The sequence below is a fragment of the Sciurus vulgaris genome (genome assembly GCF_902686455.1).
Source record: "Sciurus vulgaris genome assembly, contig: HiC_scaffold_316_arrow_ctg1, whole genome shotgun sequence".
Classification (NCBI taxonomy): Eukaryota; Metazoa; Chordata; class Mammalia; order Rodentia; family Sciuridae; genus Sciurus; species Sciurus vulgaris.
Genome location: NW_027632733.1, coordinates 107798 through 135420, shown reverse-complemented (window position 1 = coordinate 135420; position 27623 = coordinate 107798). Strand labels below are relative to the sequence as shown.

General features: G+C 36.2%; 2 protein-coding genes across 2 annotated transcripts in view; both read right to left on the bottom strand.

Annotated features, from left to right (window-relative positions):
* Positions 1–2623: 2623 nt before the first annotated feature.
* The window catches only part of LOC306652586 (uncharacterized protein), a gene marked incomplete at its 3' end in the record, with an annotated part of 47468 nt that continues 22468 nt past the window's right edge, over positions 2624–27623 (bottom strand). Inside the window, exons 6-8 of the mRNA XM_079125400.1 lie at positions 10235–10457; positions 7481–7652; positions 2624–2776 (exon numbers count right to left, since the gene is read on the bottom strand). Of these exons, the coding sequence (XP_078981526.1) occupies positions 2624–2776; positions 7481–7652; positions 10235–10457 (548 nt within the window). The remainder of the gene's footprint in view (positions 2777–7480; positions 7653–10234; positions 10458–27623) is intronic.
* LOC306652588 (UPF0561 protein C2orf68 homolog) lies at positions 21944–24703 on the bottom strand (the record flags this gene model as incomplete). Its single annotated transcript, XM_079125401.1, has 5 exons — positions 21944–22962; positions 23327–23483; positions 23600–23866; positions 23945–24142; positions 24675–24703. 5 exons carry the CDS (start codon positions 24701–24703, stop codon positions 22840–22842), a joined length of 774 nt encoding a protein of 257 aa, XP_078981527.1. The 3' UTR covers positions 21944–22839.

Here is a 27623-nt window from a genome sequence, read left to right as displayed (position 1 = left end):
GTCTCTAAATGAAATATAAAAAATGGTTGGGGATGTGACTTAGTGGTTACATACCCCTGAGTTCAATCCTTGGTACCAAAGTAAATAAAATAAATAAAAAAAAAATGACATCATATAAAGGTAAAGGATAATGCTGAAGTGTGATTGTGTTTGTAAAGTTATCATACTGAAGTACCATGGTGTATATAATCTTTGTGGACCTATGTTTTGTCTTAAAACATATTGCTAAACTCAACAAAAATGTGCACATATATTTGCCAAAGAAGACTCACTCTAGAATGTTCATAGTGAGCAGTTTATCATAATTCCTATGTGGACCTAGTTCAAAGTCCATCATCTGTTATGTGAATAAATGAATTGTAATCAGTAAACACAATTGAACCCTGTACATCAATATTCCTGAAATGTCCCATGTCACACTACAAAAATGGACATTTTCTTCACAAACTGATAAGCTTTTCCTTCTGCCCCATTTGTTGATTGTTTTGTTGTATTTGTTTATGTAGACAGAATTTTAAAAAATATTATTTGACCACCAAGATAGTAAAATTTGACACAAGAATCATGAATGAAATATAACTCTAGTGGGTGAAATTTTAAGGAGCAACCAGATATTTACAGAGTCCAATATATCCCCACACAAAATATTTGTGCAATGCAAAGTTTAAATAATTGTTTATTTACTATTAGACCATCCTGGTAGATATTCGTTAACCAAACAATGAGTCAACATTGACCAGTGATAGAATCAAGTTGTATTATATAACTGCATATCTTCTTGTGTTGTGTGATTGAGGACCTCAGATACTCACTCTTGAGTGGATGTTAACTTTATATTCTAGCAGATGTTAAACATCCAAGAGGCTTTTCCTAATTATTGGCTATATCTGTCAGTGCAGCAGGAATATACTTCTTTGTAAGAACATGGCATTGAATTTGTGATATTCCATATCAGATTGCATAAATTGAATCCACTCATGAGGAAACATTACAAGATTCTAAACTGAAGAAAAATTTACAGAATTACAGAAATACACCTTCAAAAGCGTAAATTCCAAGAAGAGTCCAGAAAGATTAAGGAAATGTCTCAGAATAAAAGAGGCAGAAGAAATAAGTACAATAATGGAACTTAAAATTTCTCAAGCTTGTATTTATTTTGGTTATAAAGAATATTGCTGAAATAATTCTGCATAAGATTTGTGGATTAGAAATTTATAATGAACAGTTTTTAGTCTGATTATTACACTGTAGATAAATAATTATTTGTTTACAGATATACAAATATTTAGCAATAAAAAGGCATCATGTCTGCAACTTAGAAATGGTTAAAAAAAGAAACTTTGTTATATACCTATGTTTATATTTATTAGAACAAGAGGTAGAAAATAAAGATAATGAAAATGTTAATTTTGAGGAAATGCTTCCTAAGAATTCTTTGTGTTTCATTTACAAATCTTCTATAAAGCTGCACTTGTCCAAATACTACACTTTTGAAAGAAAAATAATTTTTTTATAATATTAACAAGTAACAGTAGACTCAGTAAAATAAACCATGGGTCTGTGTAGTTACAAATAAATGAATTCATTGAATATTGGCTGAATAACATTTACATAGTCTCAAATTATTTTCCCACAGAACAATAAATAATTATAAAGGGAAAAGATGACCTCACATAAGAGAAATACAGCAGATACCACCGTTAGTAATCAATGTTAAGCAGTATTGGAGAAATTCAAATTATAGGGCACCTGATGAGATTTAAAGAAAAAAATCACAGTATCACTTTTGTGATACTCTTGTCAAAACTGTAATCTTGTTCCAATCATAAAAAAAATCTATCTTAGGCAGTGGAAAACGTCATCTTAGGCACATCCTACAAGCATAATCCTTTAAAAGAGTCACATTAATGAATGTTAAGGAAAGAATAAAGTATGTTTGAATATGAAGGTGTCTACAAATTACAAAATTATGTATATTTCATGTAGCTGAATGGAACATTTTGTTGTAAAAGACAAAATCAGGCAAGTAGCAAAATGTGAAAAGAATCTGAGGATTCACTTGTAGAAAGCATAAAGGTAGAATGTATTAGTTTTGACTTTTTCATTATGAAAGTGGTACTGTAGTTGTGTAGCATGTTCTGATTTGTTGAAAATATTAATGATATCATAAAGGTTGGTGTATGCCAGTCACCTACTCTAGAATCATTCAGTGGCAAAAAAGTACTTTATACTAGAAGCTGCAACTTCACTATTATTTTTCAAGATTATAAAAACAAAGAAAAAAGGTAAAAAGCATTAAGAACATATTTCTCACCAGGAAAGAATGGTGCTTTTTATTAACATAAAAAATGAAATAATGCAAGTTCAATGACAGTATAATTTTAATACTTTAAAACATTAGTGAATACAGTAATTGGCATACCAATACAATGTTGTCTAAATTTCTAGGTTCATATTTGTTAACAAAAAATTTTGTAATACAATAATACATTTACATTAATACATTTAAAGTGCACTTGCATTTTAAATTATGTTATAGAGGCAAAGAAATAGCTTAATATTTTGATAATTTTGCCATACGTAAATGATACAAACATTTTTCTTTCAAAAAGTTTTAAAAATATTATGGCATTAGTCTAGCAAATGCAATATTATCTATCATATCTACTTTTGCTTCAAACCTCTGTGTATTCTTGTGATGCTTCCACAAGTATGTCTTGTCTTGATTTTTTAGTAAATCTAAAGGCAGAGTCTTCTGTTGGTAAAGATTCAAATTCTGTAGCAAGTTGAGAGAAAAAGAATTGTATTTATTATCTCAAAGATTTCATAAGCATGAATCAGAAATACATGTTGAAAAATTTTCATTGTTTGTAAGAATGAAAAACACCTATGTATGATCACATTACAAAGTTACTATGAAAGAGTTCACCCATAGAATTGCCACTGTGACTAAGTATCAGAACTTCAGAATTTTCACCCCTCCTTCATGAATACAACAATTATATGCTAAGATACTATGGCAAACATTGGGATGACAAGATGAAGATTTAAAAAAAGGCCCACTTCTCAACAATTATCTTACTGGAAATTTCCATACAGAATAATGGGCAGTATGATGTGTACAGAATAAGGTACTACTGGAACACAGAGATGGGAATTCTGTGACAATTTTATGGCAGTGTAGGAGATCCTTCTCTGAAGGTGCTGTGTCAATTGACACCTGAAGGATACAAAGAAATTTTAATGGGAAGAGATACATGCAGTGAGAGATGAGACAAAACACTTGTAAGTGGTCCAGTGTAAGTAGAAGCCAGAGCAAAATTACAGTAGTGTGAATGGAAAAAGAGAAGCCTGAATAACTTGACAAGAACCCAGTTGATTTATGTATTTACTTTTCTTGCTAAGAAATTTCAAACTTTTATTGAGGGTAAACGTTAACCAGTGCCAAGGTCATGAACGGGGTGATTTAGATGATTGACTAAGTGCTACCAGGTGAGTCTGGGCTTTCTGCCATAAATCACAGAAAATGTGTGATGCCTTTTTTTTCATGAATATTTTCAGTGTATAGGCCAACAGTTTCATAGTAGGGTAGATGTGTAAAAAGAGGCAGTTTCAAACTTAGGATTTTTACCTTGTTGACTGCCCAGATTTGAAAGAAATCCATAGCTCTTTAATTGTAACTGATTTCTTTTCAGTAGTTAGAACCAACATTTTTAAACATTTGGTTCAATGGTTATATGCTTGATTAGAAATGTGTGGAAATAATTCCAAATATTTTGCTAAGTGTCACCATATACAGGTTTTATTTATTTATTTTTTGTATAAAAGCAACTCTCTCACTAATTCTCCAAGCAGGTTCTAAAGTAGATTATGGAACATGATTAGTACACCTGATAATAATGTGATGTTTAATGACTACATTTTTTAGATTTAAAAAAATTTTTGACAAATTTCCCAGTCTCATTCTTCTTGGTTAAGTGAAATTATTTTAAGCAAAATTCTTAGTGTTGCATTTAATTATACATAGTAGTGGTATTAATTATGGAAATTTCAAAGATGACCGTAAAATAATTTGATCACTCTTCCTCCCCAGTGCCTTTTTTCTTCTCCTTTCCTCCCCTCACATTTGAAGGCATGCTGCAGTGATTAAAGAGACATATCTGTATCTTGATAGAAGAGTGCTTTCTGAAGATTCTCATTAAGGCTAGCAGGATTTGAAAAATAAATGCCCCACAGTGAAATCTACAACCTATTGAATTTCAAATAAATTAGCATAAGAGGCAGTAAATAATAAACATTCCTTTCTTCCAGAAATGTTACGGGAAAATTGTTGACACCGCAAAATCTTCCTTTGCATTGTGTCTACCTTTACACACTCAATCATCATTGTCTTATAAAATGATCAATCACATGATTATTCTGGTAAGAACTAATGAGACTATCTTGTGTTTGCTTTGTGATTAACGAATTACAAAAATATTAACTTTCATTTTCTTTTTACACATTCAATTTTATAACTCTGAAGCAATTCAGACCTGATTCTCCCAATTTTTCAAAAAGTATTCATGTAAGCTAATAGAGTGTTAAAATATGTATCACCAACCTATGACATTGTAATTTATGTATTAAATGTTCCTGTTCAATTAGTTCACTGCAATGGTGTTTTATGAAGCTTATATTTGCTCTTGTAAGATTTTATTAGAACACAAAGCCAAACCAAAAAAAAAGAGTGAGGCCTCTTTTAAAATAGGCATTTGCTAATTAATGTGAATTAAAATCATCAAAACACCATCAAAGTTCTAAACCAAGGTGGAATAAAACTGATAGTTTAGCAATGACACATAATCAAAAGAAGATGCTATCTTTTATTTATATACTTTTCAAACAGATATTTCATTGCTATAATATTCCAACCTATCAAAAATATTTGAACATTATAAAAATACCTTAAAATGTATCCAAGTGGTTGAAAATCTTTTTATTATCATCTCTTAAATAGATAGACTTCATCATTTTTAGAATAAAACTTAAACATCTCAAAGAAGCCTTAGTATGAAGGAAATCACGTGGTGCGAATGCAAGGTTCCTGTTACATCCCAAGAGAGTTGGGGACAGTGCTCAATGTACATAAGATGGGAGAAAGGAAGAGTATAATAGATTTTTCTTTATGGTCATTGCTTTTCAAAGACTCTTGATATCACTGCCATCTTAGATATGAATCATCTAAGAGCTCATTGTTTTACAAAATGAAATACATGCTTAATTCAAATATTTGAAATACATTATAACAGTAGTAACAGTTCAGTAATAAACATATTGTACCAAAAATATGACAAATATTATGTGAGTAAAAACAACCAAAGATATATTTGCATTGAAGAACATGTCAAAACATTTTAGCAAAAGAAGAAATTAAACATTTTTAGTGTTACTTTACTGAATTTATAAAATTACTCAATATTTCTTTACATTATAAACTTTCATATTGGTGAAATTTATGAGTACCCATCATACACTTATGACTGGGGTGGAAACGTTTCTTTCCCTGAAAATATTCTACACATAATCTGTTGTTTAAAATTTTTTAGTTAGTTATGAGAATTGCGCACATTAATATATGAGAAAACTAGGAAGAACAGTAAGCATATCCATGTTCATCAATGAACACAATTCTGGAAAGTAGGGTGAGGCCAAAAATATAGGCAAATTGTGAGACTGTCTCTAGGTCTTCCACCTCTGCTTCACACACCAAGCCAGTTATTTCTATCCTGTGAATGTAAATACACCATAGAAGGCTTGTGTTGCAAAATACTAATGGTAAACAAGGTAAAATAGGTAAAACTCTACTGCAAAAAATCCCTGTTTCTGCTCATTATATTCTATTTCTTCTTAGTGATATTTAAAATGTAAGTGTGAAATATGAAAACAAACAGACCAACTTATTAGGAACAAGTACCAGTAGATTATTTCTAAGTACATTTTATGATGCATCATTCTTTCCAAAAGTGATCTGTGTAAAACAGGAGACTGCTTGCTGCAAAGGGTTTCTTTTTCTCAAAAGTAAAAAAGTGTGCTGGCCACACTGTTCCCTGTTACTTAATAATGCACATAATAAGCACACCACTACATTAACACATCAAGGAAGTGATATAACTTTCTCAAACTAGAAGATATATTGTTAGAACCAAGGGTTTTAAGAACCTTGAAAAATCAATTATCATGAAAAATATTAAAAACCTTTTCTCTGAATGAGGCCACTGTGAAAGCCACCACTTGACTACTGCAGATAAATGGAGTTGAATTAAAAACATTAGTTAATCCAATGGGACAAAATGCCACCCACACTCCCTAAATATGCAACTTATGGTTATAATACATATATGGGTTTAAAATCCTCTATAATTCCCCATGATGGAAATAGTTAATGTTCAAACACACACACACCACACACACTTGAAAACAACAGAGGAAAATAATTCAGAAATCATTTCAGTTTTTGCCATGTCTATAGGTATTTGTTTGCAAAGATGTTTTTCTGGAATCCCGTCCTGTAATTTCTGTTCTCAAGAACCTGTTCTGATGTAATATAGAGATTCTTTTTAGGAGGTTTTGGCCTCATCCCAGCAGGGAATAGAAAGTAAAAAACCTTAATTAAGAGGGAGATCTATAAAATAAATAACCACTGAAAACAAGTAGATTTTTAAAACACATAAATCTTTATCACACATTAATTACTCAAATTTTAACTGCATAAAAGACAGGAAAAAATTCTCAAGTAGTAAAAATATTCCTTAACTACAGGCAGAGATGCAATTGTGAAAAACAATTTTTTAAAAAATTTATTTGTTCTAATCTGCCATTCCTGACAGTAGAATGCTTTATAAATTTTGATAGATCATAGATAAATAAAATATAAAGTCTCATTTTTTCTGAGTATATTGTAGGATCACATCAGTCATGCAGTCATATATGTATATGAGGTAATAATTAAATATTTTTAACTAGCTTCAAATCTATTTACTCTATCTTAATACAAAAAGGCCCAAGTTGGTATTTATGTCAGTGATTAAACCTAATGTTTTATTCAGGAAACAAATGTTGAACATCTACCAGATGCCAAAATTTGCAATAATTAATTTTGCCACACATGTCATCACAATTACAGGGTGAGATAGCATTTTGTTTTAAATCTAAATAATAATCTCACATCCATATTTCAATGCTGTGGGAAAAAATGCACTGTAGATATAATAAAGATGCTGAAAGTTTATAATACCTGGCATTGTGGGAGATATCTGAAGTTTGTGGAAGTACATACATGGAGATTTCACATTGGTAAAATTGCCAAACAGAGCATTTCTCAGGTCATATCCCCATCATGAAGTGAAACATGGCTGCATACAGTATGCTAAAGGGATATTAAAAGTAAATTCATTGAAATAAAATTAAAAAATTGAAACTTTATTGAAAACTCATTTACCTGATTAAACTTATTTCTTGTAGTACTTAATTCTGCATCAGATTTTGTAACAAATATTTCAAGTTTCTTTTTCACTTCTTTATTATATTCATTTTCTTTTCCTTTTAATTGGTCGTTATTTTGTTCAAATAACAGATAATAGTTTCTTCTCTTCTCTTTTTCTAAGGTCCATCTGTAACAAAATGTTTATCTTTAAATTTTCTTTTCCAGATAAAAGTAACTTTATTCAACTTTTTGTTTCTTTTATGGTAAGACTTTTGACTTACCTTGTTGAGCACTATGTATTATAAACAACTTGAAATCCCATTTGGAACAAGATCAAACCTAATATTTAATCCAATAATAAAAGTGTAATTTTTTTCAAAGAAGAAGAAATTTTATTTATAAACTACAGTGAATTTCAATAAAATAATCAGTAATCACTTTCCATTTCATTTTTAAATGGAAGCTAGCCTTAAAACTAGCTGAGGGTCTAGCACAGCACTAACATATCTACTTAGTGGAACTAACCCTTGGGTTTGATCCCAAACATCAGAAGACAAACTATAAATGTTTAAAAACATGTTTCTGGACAGTGAAAAATGCCCATTTTATTATCTTTGAGATATATTTAAATTAACATAAGCTTTCTTGAGAGCGATTTAGAAATCTTGATCAAATACCTTTTAAAAAGTTTCTCTATTAAAGTAATTCTACATTGAAAATATATTCAGAGTAAAAATATGTAGAAAATGATTTTTCTAAATGGCATTCCTTGAAATACTGATTGTACTATAAAAAGAAAAAGTATTCTTGGATAAATGGGCTAAGGAAATGAATAGACACTTCACAGAAGAAGTCTACAAGCAATCAACAAACATATGGAAAAATGTTCAACATCTCTAGTAATAAGAGAAATGCAAATCAAAACCACCCTAAGATTCCATCTCACCCCAATTAGAATGGCGATTATCAAGAATACGAGCAACAATAGGTGTTGGCGAGGATGTGGGGAGAAAGGTACACTCATACATTGCTAGTGGGGCTGCAAATTAGTGCAGCCACTCTGGAAAGCAGTGTGGAGATTCCTTAGAAAACTTGGAATGGAACCACCATTTGACCCAACTATCCCACTCCTTGGCTTATACCCAAAGGACTTAAAATCAGCATACTACAGAGATACAGCCACATCAATGTTCATAGCTGCTCAATTCACAATAGCCAGACTGTGGAACCAACCTAGATGTCCTTCAATTGATGAATGGATAAAGAAACTGTGGTATATATATACAATGGAATATTACTCAGCCATAAAGAATGATAAAATTATGGCATTTGCAGGCAAATGGATGAGATTGGAGAATATCATGCTAAGTGAGATAAGCCAATCTCAAAAAGACAAGGGACGAATGATATTACTAATAAGCGGATGATGACACATAATGGGGGGAGGGAAGGGTTAGTGTTAGGGTTAGAGTTAGGGTTAGGGAGGAGGGCAAGTATGGAGGAAGGAAGGACTGTATAGAGGGAAAAGAGGGGTGGGGGGAAGGGAAAAAATAACAGAATGAATCAAACAATATTACTCTATGTAAATTTGTGATTACAGAAATGGTATGCCTGTATGCCATGTACAAACAGAGAAACAACATGTATCCCATTTGTTTACAATAAAAAAATACATTATAAAAAAACTATTTGTAAAACATGATGGAACATGGCTTTGTTGATAGTACAATAATCTACTTTATAAAGAGAAATCATTATATTCTATGCACTGTGATAAATGGGGCTGACCTAGAAAAGGAAACTCTCTATCAATAAATTATGATATGAATTATATAATTTATTTAAAATATTCAGTTAATAAATATTCTTAAAAGAAATAAATATGGGATGAGATCTATGAAAATAGTCACATGACTCTCTGTAGACTTAAATCTTTGCATGTGAAAATGAATAGCCAAAATTTACTTATATCTCAAAGAAATATATGTTTTAGACCTTAAGTACCATATTATTTCCTCCTAATGGCATATATTTTAAGAAGTTTCAAGCTAGATCAATATAATTTACCTTAAAGCAGGTAATTGTTTTGGTTAAGATTTTAAAAATAATATTTAAATTTATAGAAAGCAGATCATATTTCCAAAATTATAAAGTTTGCCAATATAAATTAGGAAATCTTATGATACAAGTAGGAGTATATCTATAAAATTTTGTGTAAAATTATCAAATATTTGAAAGTCATGAAATTTTATTTCTCGTATTCTTTGAACTATTTCATTCAATTTTCATTACAACTTGGTTATTATTTATTATAATAAAAATAGAATACAACCCTTAAAAAAAGAAAAAGTAAAAATTTAAAAAATCAAATTTTTAATTGTTATATAAATAGATTTCTAGTCAGGTAGGGTGGCACATGCCTCTAATTTCAGCAACTAGGGAAGCTGAGGCAAGTGTATCTCAAGTTCAAAGCTATCGTCAGCAAATTAGCAAGGCCCTTAGCAACTTAGTGTCTCAAAAATTATATAAATAAATAAATTCCTATAAGAGGAGTAGTCAGTACACCCATTAAACTGTGATTTGGAAGAATAGTCATTTATTTTTTAGAAGTAATGATGATTAACACTGTTACCTTATTCATTAGAATTTTATATTTCACATGAGTAAAATGTTTTTCTCTCTTGAAAAATGTCAAGAAATATGTCAGAAGTAACAAATGTTCCCCCAAGGGCCAATATTATAAAGGAAAGAGTTGTAGTTTACACATACCTCAAATTTTGGAGTTCTTCTTTTAAAACTACATTTTCCTGTGCAACATTTGATATCACTATTTTTGCTTCAGAATACTCCTTTATAAGTTCACAAAGCTCAGTTTCCAGTTTTGCCATTTTTTCTGCATGCAGTGAACTCTGTGAGCAGTGAATATTTTTAAGTTCTGTTATTATGTGAAATGAAGAATCTGTATTCAGATGTCTCAATTGGATAATAGAATCTATATCAGGAAGGAAACAAAAAAGATATATGAGTAACTTACATATATGGTTGACTATATATTTTCATAAGCATTATTCATATGCTGAAAAAATGTAGAGTGCCTAAAACATATTTGTACTGTGTTCTACAGGTCAAAAGAGGGTATAAGACCCCTTCTCTTGTTCACCTTGAAGTCTTGTGGATGTGCTCAATTGTGCACAATAAATCTTGTCTTCTTTATATAATACTTTTCATTACCCAAATCTTGAAAAATCCTCTTGTTGGGGAAAGAGGATGTCACCAGGTTCAATGCAAAGAAATGCCTCAAAGATTCATCCACAATCCTAGCCAATGTAAATGGAACAATTCTCATACATGAAATTTAAAAATACATAAAAACAGAAATTCACACTGTTCACAATTTTCTACCCCATAAAAATAGCTTAAGCAACTCCTGTTCATCATTAATGGTTTCCAAAGTAAGTAATAATTTTTACTCCTTTATTGTGAACACCCTGTTCCTTATCTGAAATGCTTTTATCCAAATTTTTGACAAATATTTTTTCTACTCTAAAGATTCAGTGTGCTTCATGCACCTTTACTTGATTTGTGCTCTACTTCTCTCAACAAATTTTCTTTACTCAAGCCAACATTAGCACCTTATCAACTTTTCTACTGTATCCTTATGATTTAAACTGTACATTGTTTTTTACTTGTATATCCCTTTTGCTTGTGAAGAGGAAATAATCTTTTAAGTCATCTCTGTGAAATTAGTGTTTACTTATTTGACTCATTATTTTTTGACTTACTGGTAAGTGCTAAGGTAGATAATTGATGTCAGAGATAATCTTTAGTAGCAATGCCTGAACAGAGAAATAAAAACTGAGATTATCAGCCAGTGGGTACAAGAGGATAACAGCTTGAAAAGTCTTAGAAATTGAGGAAGATGTCTAATAAATTGGGTCTATATTCTTCTAAATATATATGAATCTGTGAAGAGTAATGCCAGAGGAAAGGGCACAGGGAGGAAAGGGAAAAAGATAATTAGGAGGAAATCTTGAAATAAAAGATTGATAGATAAGTGTAAAATGCTTTAACATTCTTGTTCTAAAGAGTGATTTATGTGAGATTGCATTGGAAGTAGATCGCCCAGAATGTGGGCAGATGAAGGTGAGGGCATAAGCATGCATCAGTGCAAAATCAAGATGATGCAGGCCTGAACTAAGCGAATGTTTTCAGAACATTTGGGATACAAAATTTTCAGTAACCTGGTGAAGAATCAAGTTTTATTTAATGAGTAAAAAATCAATTCTGGGTTTCTGGAAAATGAGACTCTCCTCATTATTGTACCAACAAAAGGAATCAAATAAGATGCAATATTAAGCACCTGAGCTGTTTAAGTTGCTTGTTTATCTTGTGATTTTTCTTTAAACATCTTCCTATTTTGAGTGAAGTAATTTAGGTATTTTCTCTGAACAATTTAGATAAAAGGATTTTACAAGTTCATCAAATTTAAAGAGAAGGCTGGCAGCCAATCTCAGTGGTAGAGCAACTGCTCAGCATGTGAAAAAGCCTGGTTTCAATCCTCTCCTCCATAGAAAAGAAAAAAAAAAAAAACAATGTTACCTGAAGTACAACATGTATTCATTGTAATTACTCAATAGGCTGTGTCTTGTACTAGAAATGAACTAAATTATTTTAAGAGATGTCTTCTCTATATTTACCAAACTCAACCCTACATTCTGCCTTTAGTAAAATTTGTGCCTAAATCTTTTAGGAAGCTGAGAATATAATTTTCATCATTGCCTAGCTCTGCAATAAGAATTTTAAAACTATATTATTTTTAAAAGATTATGGTCTGATAATTTACCTTTGAGAATTCATAAATGGCAAAGGGATTACATTGGAGAATAAAAGACAAAGAAATCTGTGAAAAAGTTTAAATTTTAAAAATCTTTCTTATGCAGGAATATATCATTGAAGAAAACATGAATACCAATATTGACTTTGGTCTTTTGGAGGATAAATCCTCTCATTAATTTGGGGGGAAAAATTAGGAATAGGAAAACTGCCAGCATTTCCAATGTTTTTAGCTAAGCTTACAGAAAAATTTTACTTTAAAAATTTACCTGATTTGAGTGTCATTTTTACCTTCTTCGGTTTTGATTTATATGGAAGAGAATCTTTGATTACCATGGTAGGCTTCCTGTGCTTGGAGACAAGATATTACATAAACAGTATGTATTCACTTCAATACCAAGTTAATACATAAAATAATCATAAAAGATTAATTACCTTGCAGAAAACATGTGAGTCCTGAGTTACTGAAAAGCAAAGGAAATATACACTCAACAAAATCTGAATATATATAAAAAAAAACTCATCTTTCTCCTTAATGAATGTGGAGCTGAGTCCCAGTGGTTATGTATAATAAAGATAATATTAACTTTGGGGTTTCTGTGTTTGTTAAGGACTTTTTGTTAAATGTTCTCATGTCTAAAAAATGGTAAAAATATTAGGAATATAGGTTTAGTAAAACATGCAGTTATGTTTCCAACATTAAGATCATGGTTTCTATGACCACAAACACATAGCAAAGGGTATATGTAACAATGGAAAGATGCAGAATGCTGGAGAGCACAGTGATTCCTATTCAGAGGAATAAAAGTTTTGAAAAGTTTAACATGAAAGCTGAAGTAAAAATGTAGTCACACATCTCTTCCATGAAACAGATAAGAATTATTTAATTCATTTTATTACAAGTACAGAACTTCTCTCCATTTGTCTGGCTATTTAATAAGTCCAAATTTGTGATGGGGTTTCAGAAGAAGGTATACACAATTTCTCATCAGAGAGAGTTTTTTGAACTAATTAGCTCTGAAATATGCCTTTGGAATAACATGTCCTTGTTTTTCATACCCTCATGGGAAACTGGTGTTTTTTTTTTTTTTTTTCCTGTATCCTAAGGTATAACCAACATCAAGTCTCTTTCCACTCTTTTGCAAAGATACACACTCCACATAAAAAAAATAATGTATGAGAAGGCAGAAAGATTTTAGATTTAGGAATCTAAAGGAAAAATGGAACTGAAAGCTCACAGAATTATCAAACATTAATAAGGCTTTGTATTTCTGTCAGTGGTATATGCACTAATAGTAACAGTCCTGTTATTCAAGGAATATACTTCATAAAAACTTCAAGTTGAAAACTGAGTCTGCTGTGGTTTATCTTGACAGCTTATCAAGTTTTTAATAAAAGGGATGACTGAACAAAAATTTAGGTATCTATAGACAAGAATTTTGTTGGATAATAAAGTGAATTACTTTGAAGCCAAATAACTTGGTTTCATTCAAAAGCACCAATAAAATAATAATGGTAAACATAATGATAATAATAATGATATTTAAGAATAACTTTTAAAAAGAAAACAATGATTTAAATATGATATGCTTCTCATCTGAATGACTCAAATGGATGCCATGTACATCATGGAGTCTGGTAGGTATGGGGGGAGTTTGGTTTGAGGGGTATATACTGAAAAGAGCTAAATTGCATTATCATAGTTTCCTCATGGTTCCACCCAAAATTACCTAACATCTAAGATTTCTGCCAAACTTTAGCTTTCACTTAAGTTTTCCAAAGAAACATCTAGAGTTGGAGGCATGGTTCATTCCTATTTTATTTTTTTTTTTGTATGGATTATTCCATCATTCTGTCTTGTGAAACTTCCATGATTATGCCTGTAATTCATGACATACACTGGTTTCACTTTCCCTGAGGCTACCGAAGACATTTTCTAGTATCCATTCTGGGTAATAAATAGATGATATGTAAATTATTTCTTTTCCTGTGTAGCCCATCAGTTTCTATAACCAAGGGGGCTGCTTTAACATCAAATTACTGTAAACAGGTTTATTTATTTCCACACATAAATGAGCATGCATTAAGAGCTTCAGAAAGTAACAGGTGCCAGAGATGAAGTATTTTCCAGAGACGGAGGTAAATGGAGACTGCAAAATGAGTTTATTCACCAAAGGTAGAAAATGTTGTACATACAGACAGGGTTTAAATGGAAATGTTATCTTATGGTGATATAGAAATTGGTAAGTAGAACTGCCGGAAGAGAGTGCAGGCAGAGAGAGGGATCAAGACAAAGGGAGGCAGAATTTTGATTATGAGAGATTCCTACAAAATGTAAGATGTTTGAACATCCATGGTCCAGGGAGGGCCAACAGATACATAAGCAGTACATGCATAAAGAGTAGAAACAAACTTAATGTTACAAGCAGGAGAAGATGAGGGGTGTGTGCATAAATGGAGATAAATAGTGAGAATGCAGGAGTACACTAGGAAGTTGATGCAGGCCTGATTGGAGGGAATGTTTCCAGAAATAAAGGAAATAGAGTATTTTCAGTCACCTGTGTAGAATAAAGATTAATTACATGAATAAAGAAAGAATATTGGGCACACAAATATGAGACTCTGCTCCTGACTAAAACTCAAAATTTCAAATGAGATGTGTTCTAGAACACCACAAATATGAATGTTGCTTTCATTTATCATGCAAATTTTCCTATGGCAATATTTTCCTATGTTGAAAGAATTTTTTTAGGAAATTAGTGAGCAAATTTTTGAAATTTGGATGTACAAAATCCACTAGAGAATCAGAGAGGTCCATGGGAGTGGCTCAGTGAAAGAGCAAATGGATATCAGGCAAAAGTTTCTCACTCAGTGTACACCAGTGAGAAAAATATTAATAAACAGAACCTGGATGGAAATATGAGTAAACACTTCATTGGAATGTGCAAGTACCTTCTTGATTTATACCTCTCAGTCAAAATTTCTGGAAATACTTCTCTAGCAAATAATGGATTAATTTCACAGAAAAGGAGTAACATAAATTGCACATGATCACACATTCCATTCTTAATTGCTGCAGACTGACCACATCAGTGGTGAAGGACATAAAAAAATATGGAGCATGAAACACAACATATTTTGAAATGTACATGCAGTCATCAACACACACATGTTGGGGAAAATCCTCCCAACCCATTGTGGAAAAAATTCCATGTCATATGTGAGAAGTCCAAAGTTTTCATGTAGGATTTCCAGAGAAGCTGCACCTCAAGAGTTACTTGATTTAACTGTCCATGCTTCCTTCTTCCATTTTACTCTTTTTGGAAGAGAAACTTTCTTTTCAATCATAGGCTTGATGTGCTTGGAAGCAAGATATTACACAAACATTTTACATTTCATCCAGCATGAACTTAATAGTGTAACAGAAATATAAAAGATGAATTATCTTATGGGAAGCATGTGAATCTTGAGGTACAGAAAAGAAATTGAGATATATAATCAACAAATCCTGAATATAACAAAACTACCCTCATGTTCCTACTGTATAAATATGGGCCCTAGTGCTGGGAGTTAGCATTGGTGAAGACCACTTTACCTTTAGGTTTCTTCTTTCTATTGTGCCTTCATGTTGAGTAAAGTCAGATGACTCAAATGTACTAAATTAAAATCAAGAATACAGGCTTAGTAAAATTTGTCATAAAATTTTCTATGGTAAAATTAGTTTTGCAATGATGTTTAATACTAAGACATTGGTATGTATATCCATGCCAAGATGCAGAATGCTGGAAAGCACACTGATCTGTGTGTTGAAGAGAAAAAAAGGACAAAGCTGGATTAAAAATGTGGCAGCACATATCTGTGTGAATCCTATCAGAATCATTTAGAGCATTTTTGAATGTGTTTCCTGTCCCTCATTTTTCTTACAATTAATAACTCCAAAGTTATGATGAGATTTCAGGAGAAAGTAAATTTATTTGCTCATCTGAGAGAGTACTCTGAGCAATTAGTTCAGATACATGTTTAAAATACTGCTAATACACATATGAGTGTTTTTTCACACTCATGTGGGAAAGTGGTTCATCTTCTTTTACTGTGTTCTCAGTTTTAACCAAAATCAATTTTGTTTTTCCTCTTTTGTGTTAAGAATATGGTCCCACATCTATGAAAAACTGTAGGATAAGACATAAAGGGGACTAACATGGCAATCCAAAAGAAAAGGTGTTCCTAAATCTTATAGAATTATTCAGTGTCATTAAAATATTTTGTTTCAAATAAATTGGTAAATATTCTAAGAGTAACAGTGTTGGTGTTTGAGGAGTAATCGTCACAAAGATTTCTGGTTAAAAAAAGAATTTTGTGTGGCATATCTAGACAGCTTTTACATGTATTTGCACAAAAAGCCCAGTTTAAAACATTTACTTTCTAGATTTCAGAATTTATCCTCAGTGATGCTGTGCATTCATGAAATGTCCAGAAACATGTTTTCTCAACAAAGCAACAATAAAATAATGATAAAAACATTAATATTAATGGTAATAGTAAGAATGACAAGAATGGAACTATTAGCCTTCTTTAAAACAATTATTGCTTCAAAAATGCAAGGTCACTCATTCTAATAACACTAAGAAAGCCTCAAACATTATGGTGCCTACTTGTTACAGAGGGGAGTAATTGGTAGCTATATGTTGCCCTGATTTTTTCAGCCCCCATGGGTTACAATCTTCTGTATACCACATTTGGATTTTAAAGCAAAGAAGAGTTGAAAAGCATTCTCTCCACTTAATATTTTCTAGTAAAATTCTTGTGTTGCTCTATCATTTTCCCTTCCCTTTAGCTTTTCCAAAAGAACTTGTAGAGGAGGGGGCTTGTTTCTTTCCATTTTACATTGTATGGATTTTTGCCATTCCTTCTTGTCTGCCAATATATCAAATTTGTTCTTGTAATATACTTTATTCTTCTTGGCATTTTGAGTCCCTTTTACTCTACAAGAGATGTTCAAAATGAAAGCAATATTTATATTTGCACTTGATCTACTTGTGTCCTAATATGTAGGAATCTATACCAGTTTTTGTATATTTCCTCAGTGGATATCTAATTCCTGACTCCCAAACATATTTTCTATGGACCCAAATCATTGTAATCTCAATAGAATATTATGGACACATAGAAGGACCTGCTGAGTCAGAATGAGCTTTTGAACATGTTCTCCAAGAGATTATTCCTTTCAGTTTCAGAATTCCAGTGTAAACTTTGGCTGATTCCAATTTCTCTATGTTCATTTGGATGGAGTTCTGATTTCCTCCCTAGGATATCAACTCAAATTAAAGTTTAGAAGGATCTGTAATATTTCCAACATTAATTATATATATATATATATGGATTTGTAGAATGATCCATAAACATTCATGCTTCTTTCTAGTATTCCAGTTGTTATTTCTTCCCTATAAGTGTCCTAGCATGTACAAACATGCTGCTTGTCATTAAATTGTGTGCATGCCTAACCATTTATGGTAAATGAAGATCAGGTCTTTACTCCTCATTTCATTTCCAACCAGGAATAATTCAGGAAGCTTGTGAAAGTTTCTCTCATTCTACCTTGGAACTAGAAACACATTCACTCTTCTTACATTTTGACAATGCTGCATTTTTTGCTTCTCAAGTGTGGCTTGAATTTCCTACCCTTTCCTGAGTAACACAGATTTTTTTTCTTTTTGACCCCATGTACTCATTGCCTTTCTCAGTCTTTATTGCCTCTTCTTCTGTCCTTTTCCTTATTTCAAATTTACCTGTGATAGAAACATGTTTTTAATGTAATTAATCAATTCTTTAGCAATACCCTCAATTTATCCTGTGGCTGAAACCTTACAACATTTGACATTTCTTACATTCCTTTATCCTTACTATTTATTTAACAGGCACACTCTTTGATAATTATATACACAAGTGCCCCTATTTTTTGGCAATATTCTCCCCAAGGTATTTTGTATACTTTGTGGTTCTTACCTTGTACATATCCACTTATTTTCTTTTTTCACTTGGATGGAACTGACCAGATATACAAGAAGCAGACACCTCTGTATGTTGCTCAGAATCACTCTCGTAAATATAATGGCAATAATGAGTTTCATATAGTTTTGATTATCACTCTTAGACATTTTCATATTTAAAAATGTGAAGTCATTGGAATTTGAGATTAGACCATTACATTTGGTGATACAAAAATTTGTATATGAGATAACATCCTGTGCACTCCAGCTGAAGCTGAGCTCCTCTCTTCAATGTATCCAAATAATAAGTGCAGTGGAGGATTTGGGAGAAAAGTACAATCTTACACCTTGAGAATGAAAATTAAGACTTTCTCTCTGGAAATCTCAGTATGGAGATTCTTCAGGATACTAGAAATATGATTGCCATATGACACAGATTTCCCATTCCTTGACCTTCAAACCAATGTAGAAAAATCAGTTTGCATACATGACATATAAATTTTAATGTTTTAGCATTACAAGTCACAGTTATAAAGTTATGACACTAACTCAGATTCCCATTAACAGAAGAGTGAATTTTTAAAAATGGAGATATCTGGGATTGATTTTGAGGAAATTAGTTTTTCATGATTTACCATTATATCAAGGTGAATTCACACAATGCATATGACATCAGTGTCCTAAAACTTTCAAAATAATAAAGGTTGTAACAGCAAAATCTCCTTATATTCATAAAGGAACTAATTTTAGTGCAAGGTAGGAAACTAAGGCAGATTCCTCTCAATTCAAATACAACCTCTTCAGCAAAGCAGAGACTTGGAAATTTGCAATGATATCAAGCATAATTTGAAATACTGCCATAACTCCTGGGCAGAATTAGAATGTGCATGTTGGAGCCCTTCACTTGTTATTTTATATAGGTATTTGCCCTGGGATATCAGAAAAAAGCATACATTACATATTAACTTATAAGACAGATCTCTGACATAAAGTGTGGTTTTGGAGGCATTCACAGCAAGATTAAGGTGATTATAAAAGATAAACTGAGTCAGATATCTGCTGAGAGCTCTGAGCAACTAGAGCTTGGTCCTGTGTTCTGCCTAAAGATTAAAACATCATGGGCACTTTATTTATTTATTTTTATTTTTTTTATTTTTTTTGCTGTAAACATAGTTTATTGGTTAAAAAAATACAGCTTTTGAAGTGTCTTCCATCTGGGACTTTCAAATAGTTTGCACACTGCTTTGCTCACCCACATCAGCGCTAATGCCGAGAACCGGAAGACAGAACCACAGCTTTCCCGCACCGGGCACCGCGACCCCGCCAGTGCAGCCTGCCTTGCTCTGCTGGCTCCCAGTAGGCAGGGGAGCCATTCACCCCGCAGGTCTCACTTCTAGCCTCACTTCAACTCCTAGAGAAACCTGGGGTGGGTCCTATGGCTTCTTGGTCATGTGATTTCTGGACAGGAATTTGGGGGAGTTAAACTTTCAAATATGTGTCAGCACTCCATGATGATTCTCCCAAAAAGTTCAGAGGTAGGAGAGGAACCCGTCCTTACTCCTCTTTCCATAAGCAAAGGTCTCATTTAAATTGTGAGCCATCAGGGGACCCAGCACCCTGAGTTCATGGATCCTGCCAAATTTACAGCAAGCTGGGCACTCGCCACCCCCAAAGAGCCTGCTCCCACACTGTGTGCTCATCTCCAGTTGGTGGTGTCCCTTCAGCAGTGCTGGCCCCACTGGCTGGAGGGGCTGGGGTTCCCAGCTCATGCACACATGCACACACAGCTCTCTCTTCTCTTGCGCCACATTCAAAGGCCCCGGGGTTGCCAGGGGGCTAGGACTCAAGCTTCTCTGTTCACCTCTGCACAGTACCGAGACCTTGCATGCCAGCCTCCGCCTGTTAGTAACCACCCTTTGTGGCCAGGAAACAAAAGCCTTAAAATTCAGTCTTAACCTCAGTTAAGAACAGAGGAACACTCCATACCAAATGGACAAGAGATGCCCACCACATTTTTCTTTAAGACACCAAGAACCAATTAGTCAAATGCGTACTCCTCCTGAAGTAGCCTGCCAAAGTTTCCTTCAGCCTAAGGCTGCTGCCCCTGCACTGCACAGCAGAGGGTGGTCCTCTTCTGGACAGCCCAAGAACCTGCAAGAGATGCGGTGGCCATGTTCCTTGAGGGCGAAGCACCAGTGTCACACGGGCAAGCTGTCTGGAGGCAGGTCTAAGTAGGCTGGATGGCAGCACCCTGGCCCCAGATGAAGAGTGATGGCAAGCAGTGGGGCTGAGCTGAGGCAGCTCTGAAGGACCACCTCTCACAGCGGTACAGGCAGCACTTTATTTAGTCACACTGCGAGTCATACATGTGTTAGAACACTTTCATGGGTGGGAAATACATGCCCTTGATAGAGACAAAGTGCCTCAAGAAGAAAGGATTAAAATTAAGGAGTTTCTAAAGGCCCGAGGGGCCTTTGTGAGGATCACATGTCAAACGCGGAAAAGGACACAGAAATTACTAAATGCTGCCTCCTTTGACCTCTTCCCTCAAGAGCAGGAATGGAGGCTGAAGTTTCTGGTGCCCTGCCCCCCAAGTCCTCTTGGAACCTTCTTCCTATGTTCTATTATAAAGCCAGGAAATAGGTAATCCAGCTGTGAGCTGACCCCCCCGCCTCAATTAGGAAGCCAGAGTTCCAGTGAGAGCCCATGTTTCAAGTCACATCAGCTGAAAAGCTGGAAGACTAAACAGACTGATCCTTTACCTGCAGGAAGAAGTGGGCAGAGTCTGGCAGGGCCCTCTTGGCCCAGGAGGAGCTGGAGGGTAGCTGACCTTCCAGGTCCAAAGGCACTTTCTAGCTAGAGGCATAAGTAGAAGTCAGGGACTTCCTCCTCTAAAAGCAGAACTGAGCCTGGCACTGCAGGCTGAAGGCACTTGACCCTGGCCAGCAACGTGGGTCTGGAGCACAGGCTTTGCACTTGCCCCTCACTGGCTCTCAGTGCTCCTGACGCCGCCAGCTGTGGCCCAAGGGTAATGTGGTCATGGTGCAGCTGAAGGAGCTGCCTTGCCCATTTCCAAAGGGTCAGTTTTCAGGGACAGAGGACACAAACCAACAGTGCCCTCAGGTGTTCTTTAAGGGAAAAGCGGTTGAGATGGAAGTCAGACTGATCTTGAGACCCTGCCACACAGAAACCCCTGGGGCAGGGGGCTTCAGCTTCAGGGAGTCTCAGTGCTTGCAGGCTCACGCACACTCCTTGTTCGGCTGATTTCAGGCTGATGTGCTGGGAAGCTGAGGTGCTTTGGAACTTGGGTGCACAGGATGTCTTGTATACTTCAGATCTTAGCCATGCCACCACACCCCCACTCCCAGTGTGGTGCTGGGGACTGACCCCAGAGCCTGTGCAGGGAGGCAGTCACCTACCACTGAGTGGCACCTCATCCTCTCAGTCCAACCCTGGGTTAGGATGTACCGCTGCAGTAGAGTGACTGTGCAGCTTGAAAGAGGACCTGGATTTGATTCCTGGGACCATTCTGAAAAATAAAAATTCTCTAGGTGCTATTCCTGGGATCCACAAGAATCTCAGACATACTCAGTTACATACTCTTTGGAGGTAGGAAAGGAAAAAGCATGGGGCAGGCAAGGGGGGCTCATTTACTTCTCAACTGGGGCTCCAAACTAATGCTTTCACTTTGCACATATGTTCAAAACTGTTCTGGACTTAATAGCTTGTCTTGACAATTCCCCTTTAGTCTATTCACAGCTGGGGATGGATCAAAAGCTGGGATTGCTTAGCCCACGCCAAGCAGGTTTCACTGTGAGATACCTTCAGAGTTTAACTCCAGCATTTTCTTCCTAGGTGTCCCATCTCGACAGTGCAAAGCAGTGGAGCATGGGAGGAATGTGGAAGAAGTCAAGCAAGGGGAAGGAGACAGGCCTCAAAAACAAAGCAGTCTGTCCTGTATTACTGGTGCCAGAAAAACTTGGAGAACTTGATAGAAAAGCAGATACCACCTCCAAATCCTTAGCTGAGGAGGTGCACAGTCACATCAAGGGGTAGAGTGGAAGGAACTGATGGATTCCACCTAAGGCAAAAAGATGAAGAAAAGAGAAAAACCTAAAAGGGGGCAGAGAGGGGCCTAGGAAACTATGGGTGGAAACTGAGCAGAAACATGAAAGAAAAGAACTGAAAAGCAACAAACATGGCTCACGGAGTGGCTGGCCAGGTGTATGACCTCAGTGAGACAGCAGCATATTGGCAAAAGGCTTTATAGACCCTGGCTCTCCCTGAGGTCTCTGCTTCCAGAGCACCAGATTATCTAAACAAAATTCTCAAAAAATTCCAAGAGTAGGCCAGGCAAATGGGCCAAGAGACAAGAATCACTTCAAGGGAGGCAGGCTAGGTGTAGCCCTGCAACACCCTTGTGGATGCAGCAGCTCATAAGGGTCTCAAGATCAGACAGACAAGTTCTGGCATCCCCAAACCAGGGGTGTGCTCACTAGTCGGAATTCTTCCGAGTGCAGTGATTCTGGCCTGGAGAAAATGACTTCAACCCAGTCAGGGTCGGCTCTGGCGCTTTGCAATCTCCTCCTGGATACGCAACTTGAGGGCCTCTCGCATGGGTAGATCCAGAGGCGTGTGTGCTGACACTTCCTCACTCACCCTTCCTGGGTCATCGTCCTACGTGGAGAAGAGTCAGGAAGCTCAGGGCCTGGTTTCTTTCAGAAAGGCAACCTTCCCTGTCCCCAGACAACACTCTCACAAAACTCCATTTGGCTCAAGGCTTCTGGGCAGTGCCTGTCATTTCTCAGGTGTCCCCTGCAGTAGTGATTCTCACCTGGGGGTCACAAGTCCTCCCTGTTCTCCCCACTGACAGTCACCGAGGCAGGACTGAGTTGTGCTCTCGAGCACCGCCTGGCAGTTCTGTGCTGTCATGGGGGGCAGTCTTCGCACTGGCCCTGAGGCAAACAGTGGCGCTGGCTCTGGCAGTGATTTCTACCACAGCCCGGGACCTTCAGGCTGCTGCTGTTTCCATGAGGCGTACCTGATACACGATAACTGATGTCACCTCTCCATTTTCCGCCTCGTTTTCTAAGCAGAAGAGCTGGTGGCCAGAAGGCTCCAGCTCGGAGCCACCACTACTGCTGCTTTCACCTGACTCCTCACAGTCTGGGTTGCCCGGGTGGGTAGAACCATACGATCTAAAAGCGTCTGAAACAACACTTAGCAAACTCAGTGCCACAGGTCAGTTACTGTGCTCTGCACGTCGCAGGGAGGCTAGGCAAAGGGGCGTTTTTCTGGATCCCTCCATAATTACGTCCTGGTCGCTTGTATTTGTGCCGGGCTGTCTCCGCCAGGCAGCGGGGATGCTCGCACACCGCTCGGTGGGCCCGCGGAGGGCAGACTCCTCGCCGGGTGCCCCGGAGGCTCTGCGCGCAGGCCGGGCGGCGGGCCAGCCGGCTGCTCACCTCTACACCGCAGCAGGTACACCTGCAGGTCGGGCTTGCGCGGCCGCGTGGGCGCGGGCGTGTGCCGCCTCCTCGCCTTCTCCCTGGCCTGCTTCACCTTCTTGTCGTAGTCGTCCCTGCGGGTAGCCGGGCAGGAGTCAGGGCCCGCGCGCCCGGCCGGCTGGGAGCGGGGCGGCGGCGGGGCGGGGCGGTACCGAGCGATCTGGTTCCCTTGGATGTGGTGCACGAAGCCGAGGCTCATGTCCAGCCGCCTGCCAGGCTTGCAGCAGAGCCCCGGCCTGGGGCGGTGCCGCCTCCATCTGGAGCCCACGCCGCCGCCGCCCCGCCGCGGCCTCACGGCAGCCCTTGCCCAACGGCCCCGCCCCGCCCGGAGCCCTCGCCCCTCATGGGCACTTTAATTGAAACATATTGCTTGCAGCTCTGTGACAGTAATTGCCAGGAAGAGATCAGAAGCCACAGCTTGTTTGCACTTCCAAGACATACAGCCAATTCTCTTCACAGAATGGTGGGTGTTCACCCTGATCATATGGTCTCAGGATAGTGGTGGTCTGGAATGAGCTGAAAATTTTATCAGAAATGTGTTGTGTCTTTTGAAAAGTTATTTGAGTAGAAGTCCACAGAACACTTACTCTTTAAAAGGGTGGTTTAGAATAAGAATAGTGAGGGAGAATAGATTATGAAAATTCAAGGGAGAGAAGGATTAAGGAGTGCTGAAGCAGTGTCAGGTGATTTATTTTTCTGTAGTTTCTAGAAGAAATCACAGATTTGGCAAGCAGGCCATGACTGGCATGCTCCAACTGGCTGCATGGAAACCCTCAAACACATGGAATTTTTTCCACCTCTAGATCACTGACAGCAGGAGTCCATCAGTGGGACCTGTATTACCTGGCTCCATGGACCAGAGTGTTTTTGGGAATATCTCACCTTAGAAAGATCAATATCTCTGCGTACATGAACAATATGGTGGGTGTGTGTTTTCTTCAAATTGCAAAGATTCCTCAACATTTTCTGGGTGGGTTGGGAAACAAATAGCAGAGGAAATTAGTTTATTCATGCCACTAGCAAGATATGCCTTTTGGGACTAGAGCAAATAAATAGCTGGAAAATATCTGACTATGTCTGACTACAGGAAACCCCAAAAATTATGTTTGTCAAGTAGGTAATCCTGGATCTTCTTTTCTATACTACTAGTACAAGAGAAATCTCAGTTTTTTGTTCTTTATGACATTGATTTTTTTTTTGTCCGTTTTTTGTAGGGGGTTTTGAAGTTATTTCATTTTTCTCATTTCTTCTTTTTTTATTAAAATCTTTTTTTATTTTTACAGACTGCATTTTGATTTATTGTACACAAACAGGATACAACTTTTCATTTCTATGGTTGTACGCAATGTAGATTCACATCATTTATGTAATTTTACATATACATAGGGTAAAACTGTTTCATTCTACTATATTTCCATCCCCCACCCCATTTTCTTCTACACCATCCAAAGTTCCTTCATTCTTCTCTTCCCACATCACTCCCCCTTGTTATATATTGTCATGCACTTATCAGAGAAAACATTCAGCCTTTTGTTTTGGGTTTGGCCTATTTCACTTAGCATATTTCCCGACTTCATCCATTTACTATCAAATGCCATAATTTTATTCTTCTTTATGGCTGAGTGATATTCCATTGTGTATATATACCACAGTTTCTTTATCCATTCATCTATGAAAGGGCATCTCGGTTGATTCCACAATCTACCTATTGTGAATTGAGCTGCCATGAACATTGATGTGGCCGCTTCACTGTAGTACACTGATTTTAAGTCCTTTGGGTATAAACTGAGAAGTGGGATAGCTGGGTCAAATGGAGGGTCCATTCCAAATTTTCTCAGGAATCTCCACATGACTTTCCAGAGTGGCTCCACCAATTTGTAATTCCACCAGCAATGTATGAGTGTTCCTTTTCCCCACACCCATGCCAACACTTATTATTGCTTATGTTCTTGATAATAGGCATTCTAATTGGAGTTAGATGAAATCATAGGGTAGTTTTAATTTGCATTTCTCTAATTACTAGGGATGATGAGCACTTTTTCATATATTTATCGATCACCTGTATATCTTCTTCTGTGAAGTGTCTGCCCAGTTCCTTAGCCTATTTATTGACTCGGTTCTTTGTATTTTTAGTGTAAAGTTTGTAAGTTCTTTATAAACTATACAGATGAGTGCTCTGTCTGAAGTTGGTGTGGAAAAGATTTTCTCCCACTCTGTAGGCTCTCTTTTCACATTACTGATTGTTTTCTGTGCTGAGAAAAACTTTTTAGTTTGAATCTTTCCAATTTATTGATTCTTGCTTTTATTTCTTGCACTCTGGGTGTCTTGTTAAGGAAATCTTGTCCAAAGCCAACGTGATGGAGATTCGAGCCTACTGCTTCTTCTATTTGGTGAAGGGTCTCAGGTCGAATTGCTAGATCCTTGAGTCATTTTGAGTTGAATTTTGTAGAGGGTGAGAGAGAGGTGTTTAATTTCATTTTACTGCACACGGATGTTCAATTTTCCCAGCACCATTTGTTCAAGAGGCTATCTTTTCTCCATTGTCTACTATGAGGTTACTGTATTTATGTGGGTATGTCTCCATGTCTTCTATTCTGTACCATTGATCTATCTGTCTATTTTGGTACCAATACCATGCCATTTTTGTTACTATTGCTCCATAGTAGAGTTTAAGGACTGATATTGTGATACCTCCTGCATCATCCTTCCTGCCCAGGGTTGTTTGGATATTATGGGTCTCTTTTTCTTACAGACGAATTTCATGATTGCTTTTCCTGTTTCTATGAGAAATGTCACAGGTATTTTTTTTTGAAATTGTATTAAATCTGTATAGCACCTTTGGAAGTATGACCATTTTAATAATATTAATTGCCGAAGTCCAGCCCTAGCAGGAGTCCATGGGTTCCACACAGGTAAACGGGGTTTGGGGAGACAGCGTCAGTGATGGATGGAGAATGAAAGACACAGACTCTAGTTCTGGTGCAATCATTCCCACTTTATTCTGGGGAAGGCTAGGTTTATATACATTTTTCTTCAGGCTATAATGGCAGTCTTGTGGTTAATATTAAAGAAGTTTCCAAAGCATAGGCAGAAAACAGCAACCTTACAGATTATCCTTACCTAATCACAGTTGTTTTATGAATATCTAACTATGTTAATGAGCTAATACAATGTTTATTTCCTTAATATCTAAACTCTATGTGACCTAAGACTATTCTTATTATTCTCACGGTTAAAGCAATAGACAAGTAATCTCATGTGACCATCTCTACTATGTCTATCTGGTTAATATCTAAATTGCTGAGTTAAGGGCTACAAGAGGGCAGCGATCGCAGTGGTTCTCATGGCCAAGTTTTTTACTGAATAAAGTACATTGTCTCATGTAGCTCTTTTTTCAAGAACAGGGCATTGTGCACCAACGTTTATTATAGGGGTGACCTATTCTTTGTAGGAAGGAAGGAATGTTGTGAAACCTTATTCTTTTACCCCACCACCATTGTTAGAATTTAACCAGCCTGTTGGAGACAAAGGCAGATCTATAACTCTTTTCTCTAGAGGCTTTCAGGGACTCATTGCATGGTTGCAAAATTATTTTTAATTTTGTTAGTGGTGAAAAAAAAAACATTGTTTTTCAGATTGTAGGTAATATTTTCTGGAATTTTTATTGTATTCCACTCATCCCCTTAAGCAATCTGTTCAGAATGAAATGAGTAATATATTATCAGAAAAACACAGCAGAAAAAACACCATGCTCCGGAGGAAAACATCCCACAATTCCTTTTAGGATGAGTCTTTGCAATCATTCTCCAGAGGATCTTTGTCAAGCACTGG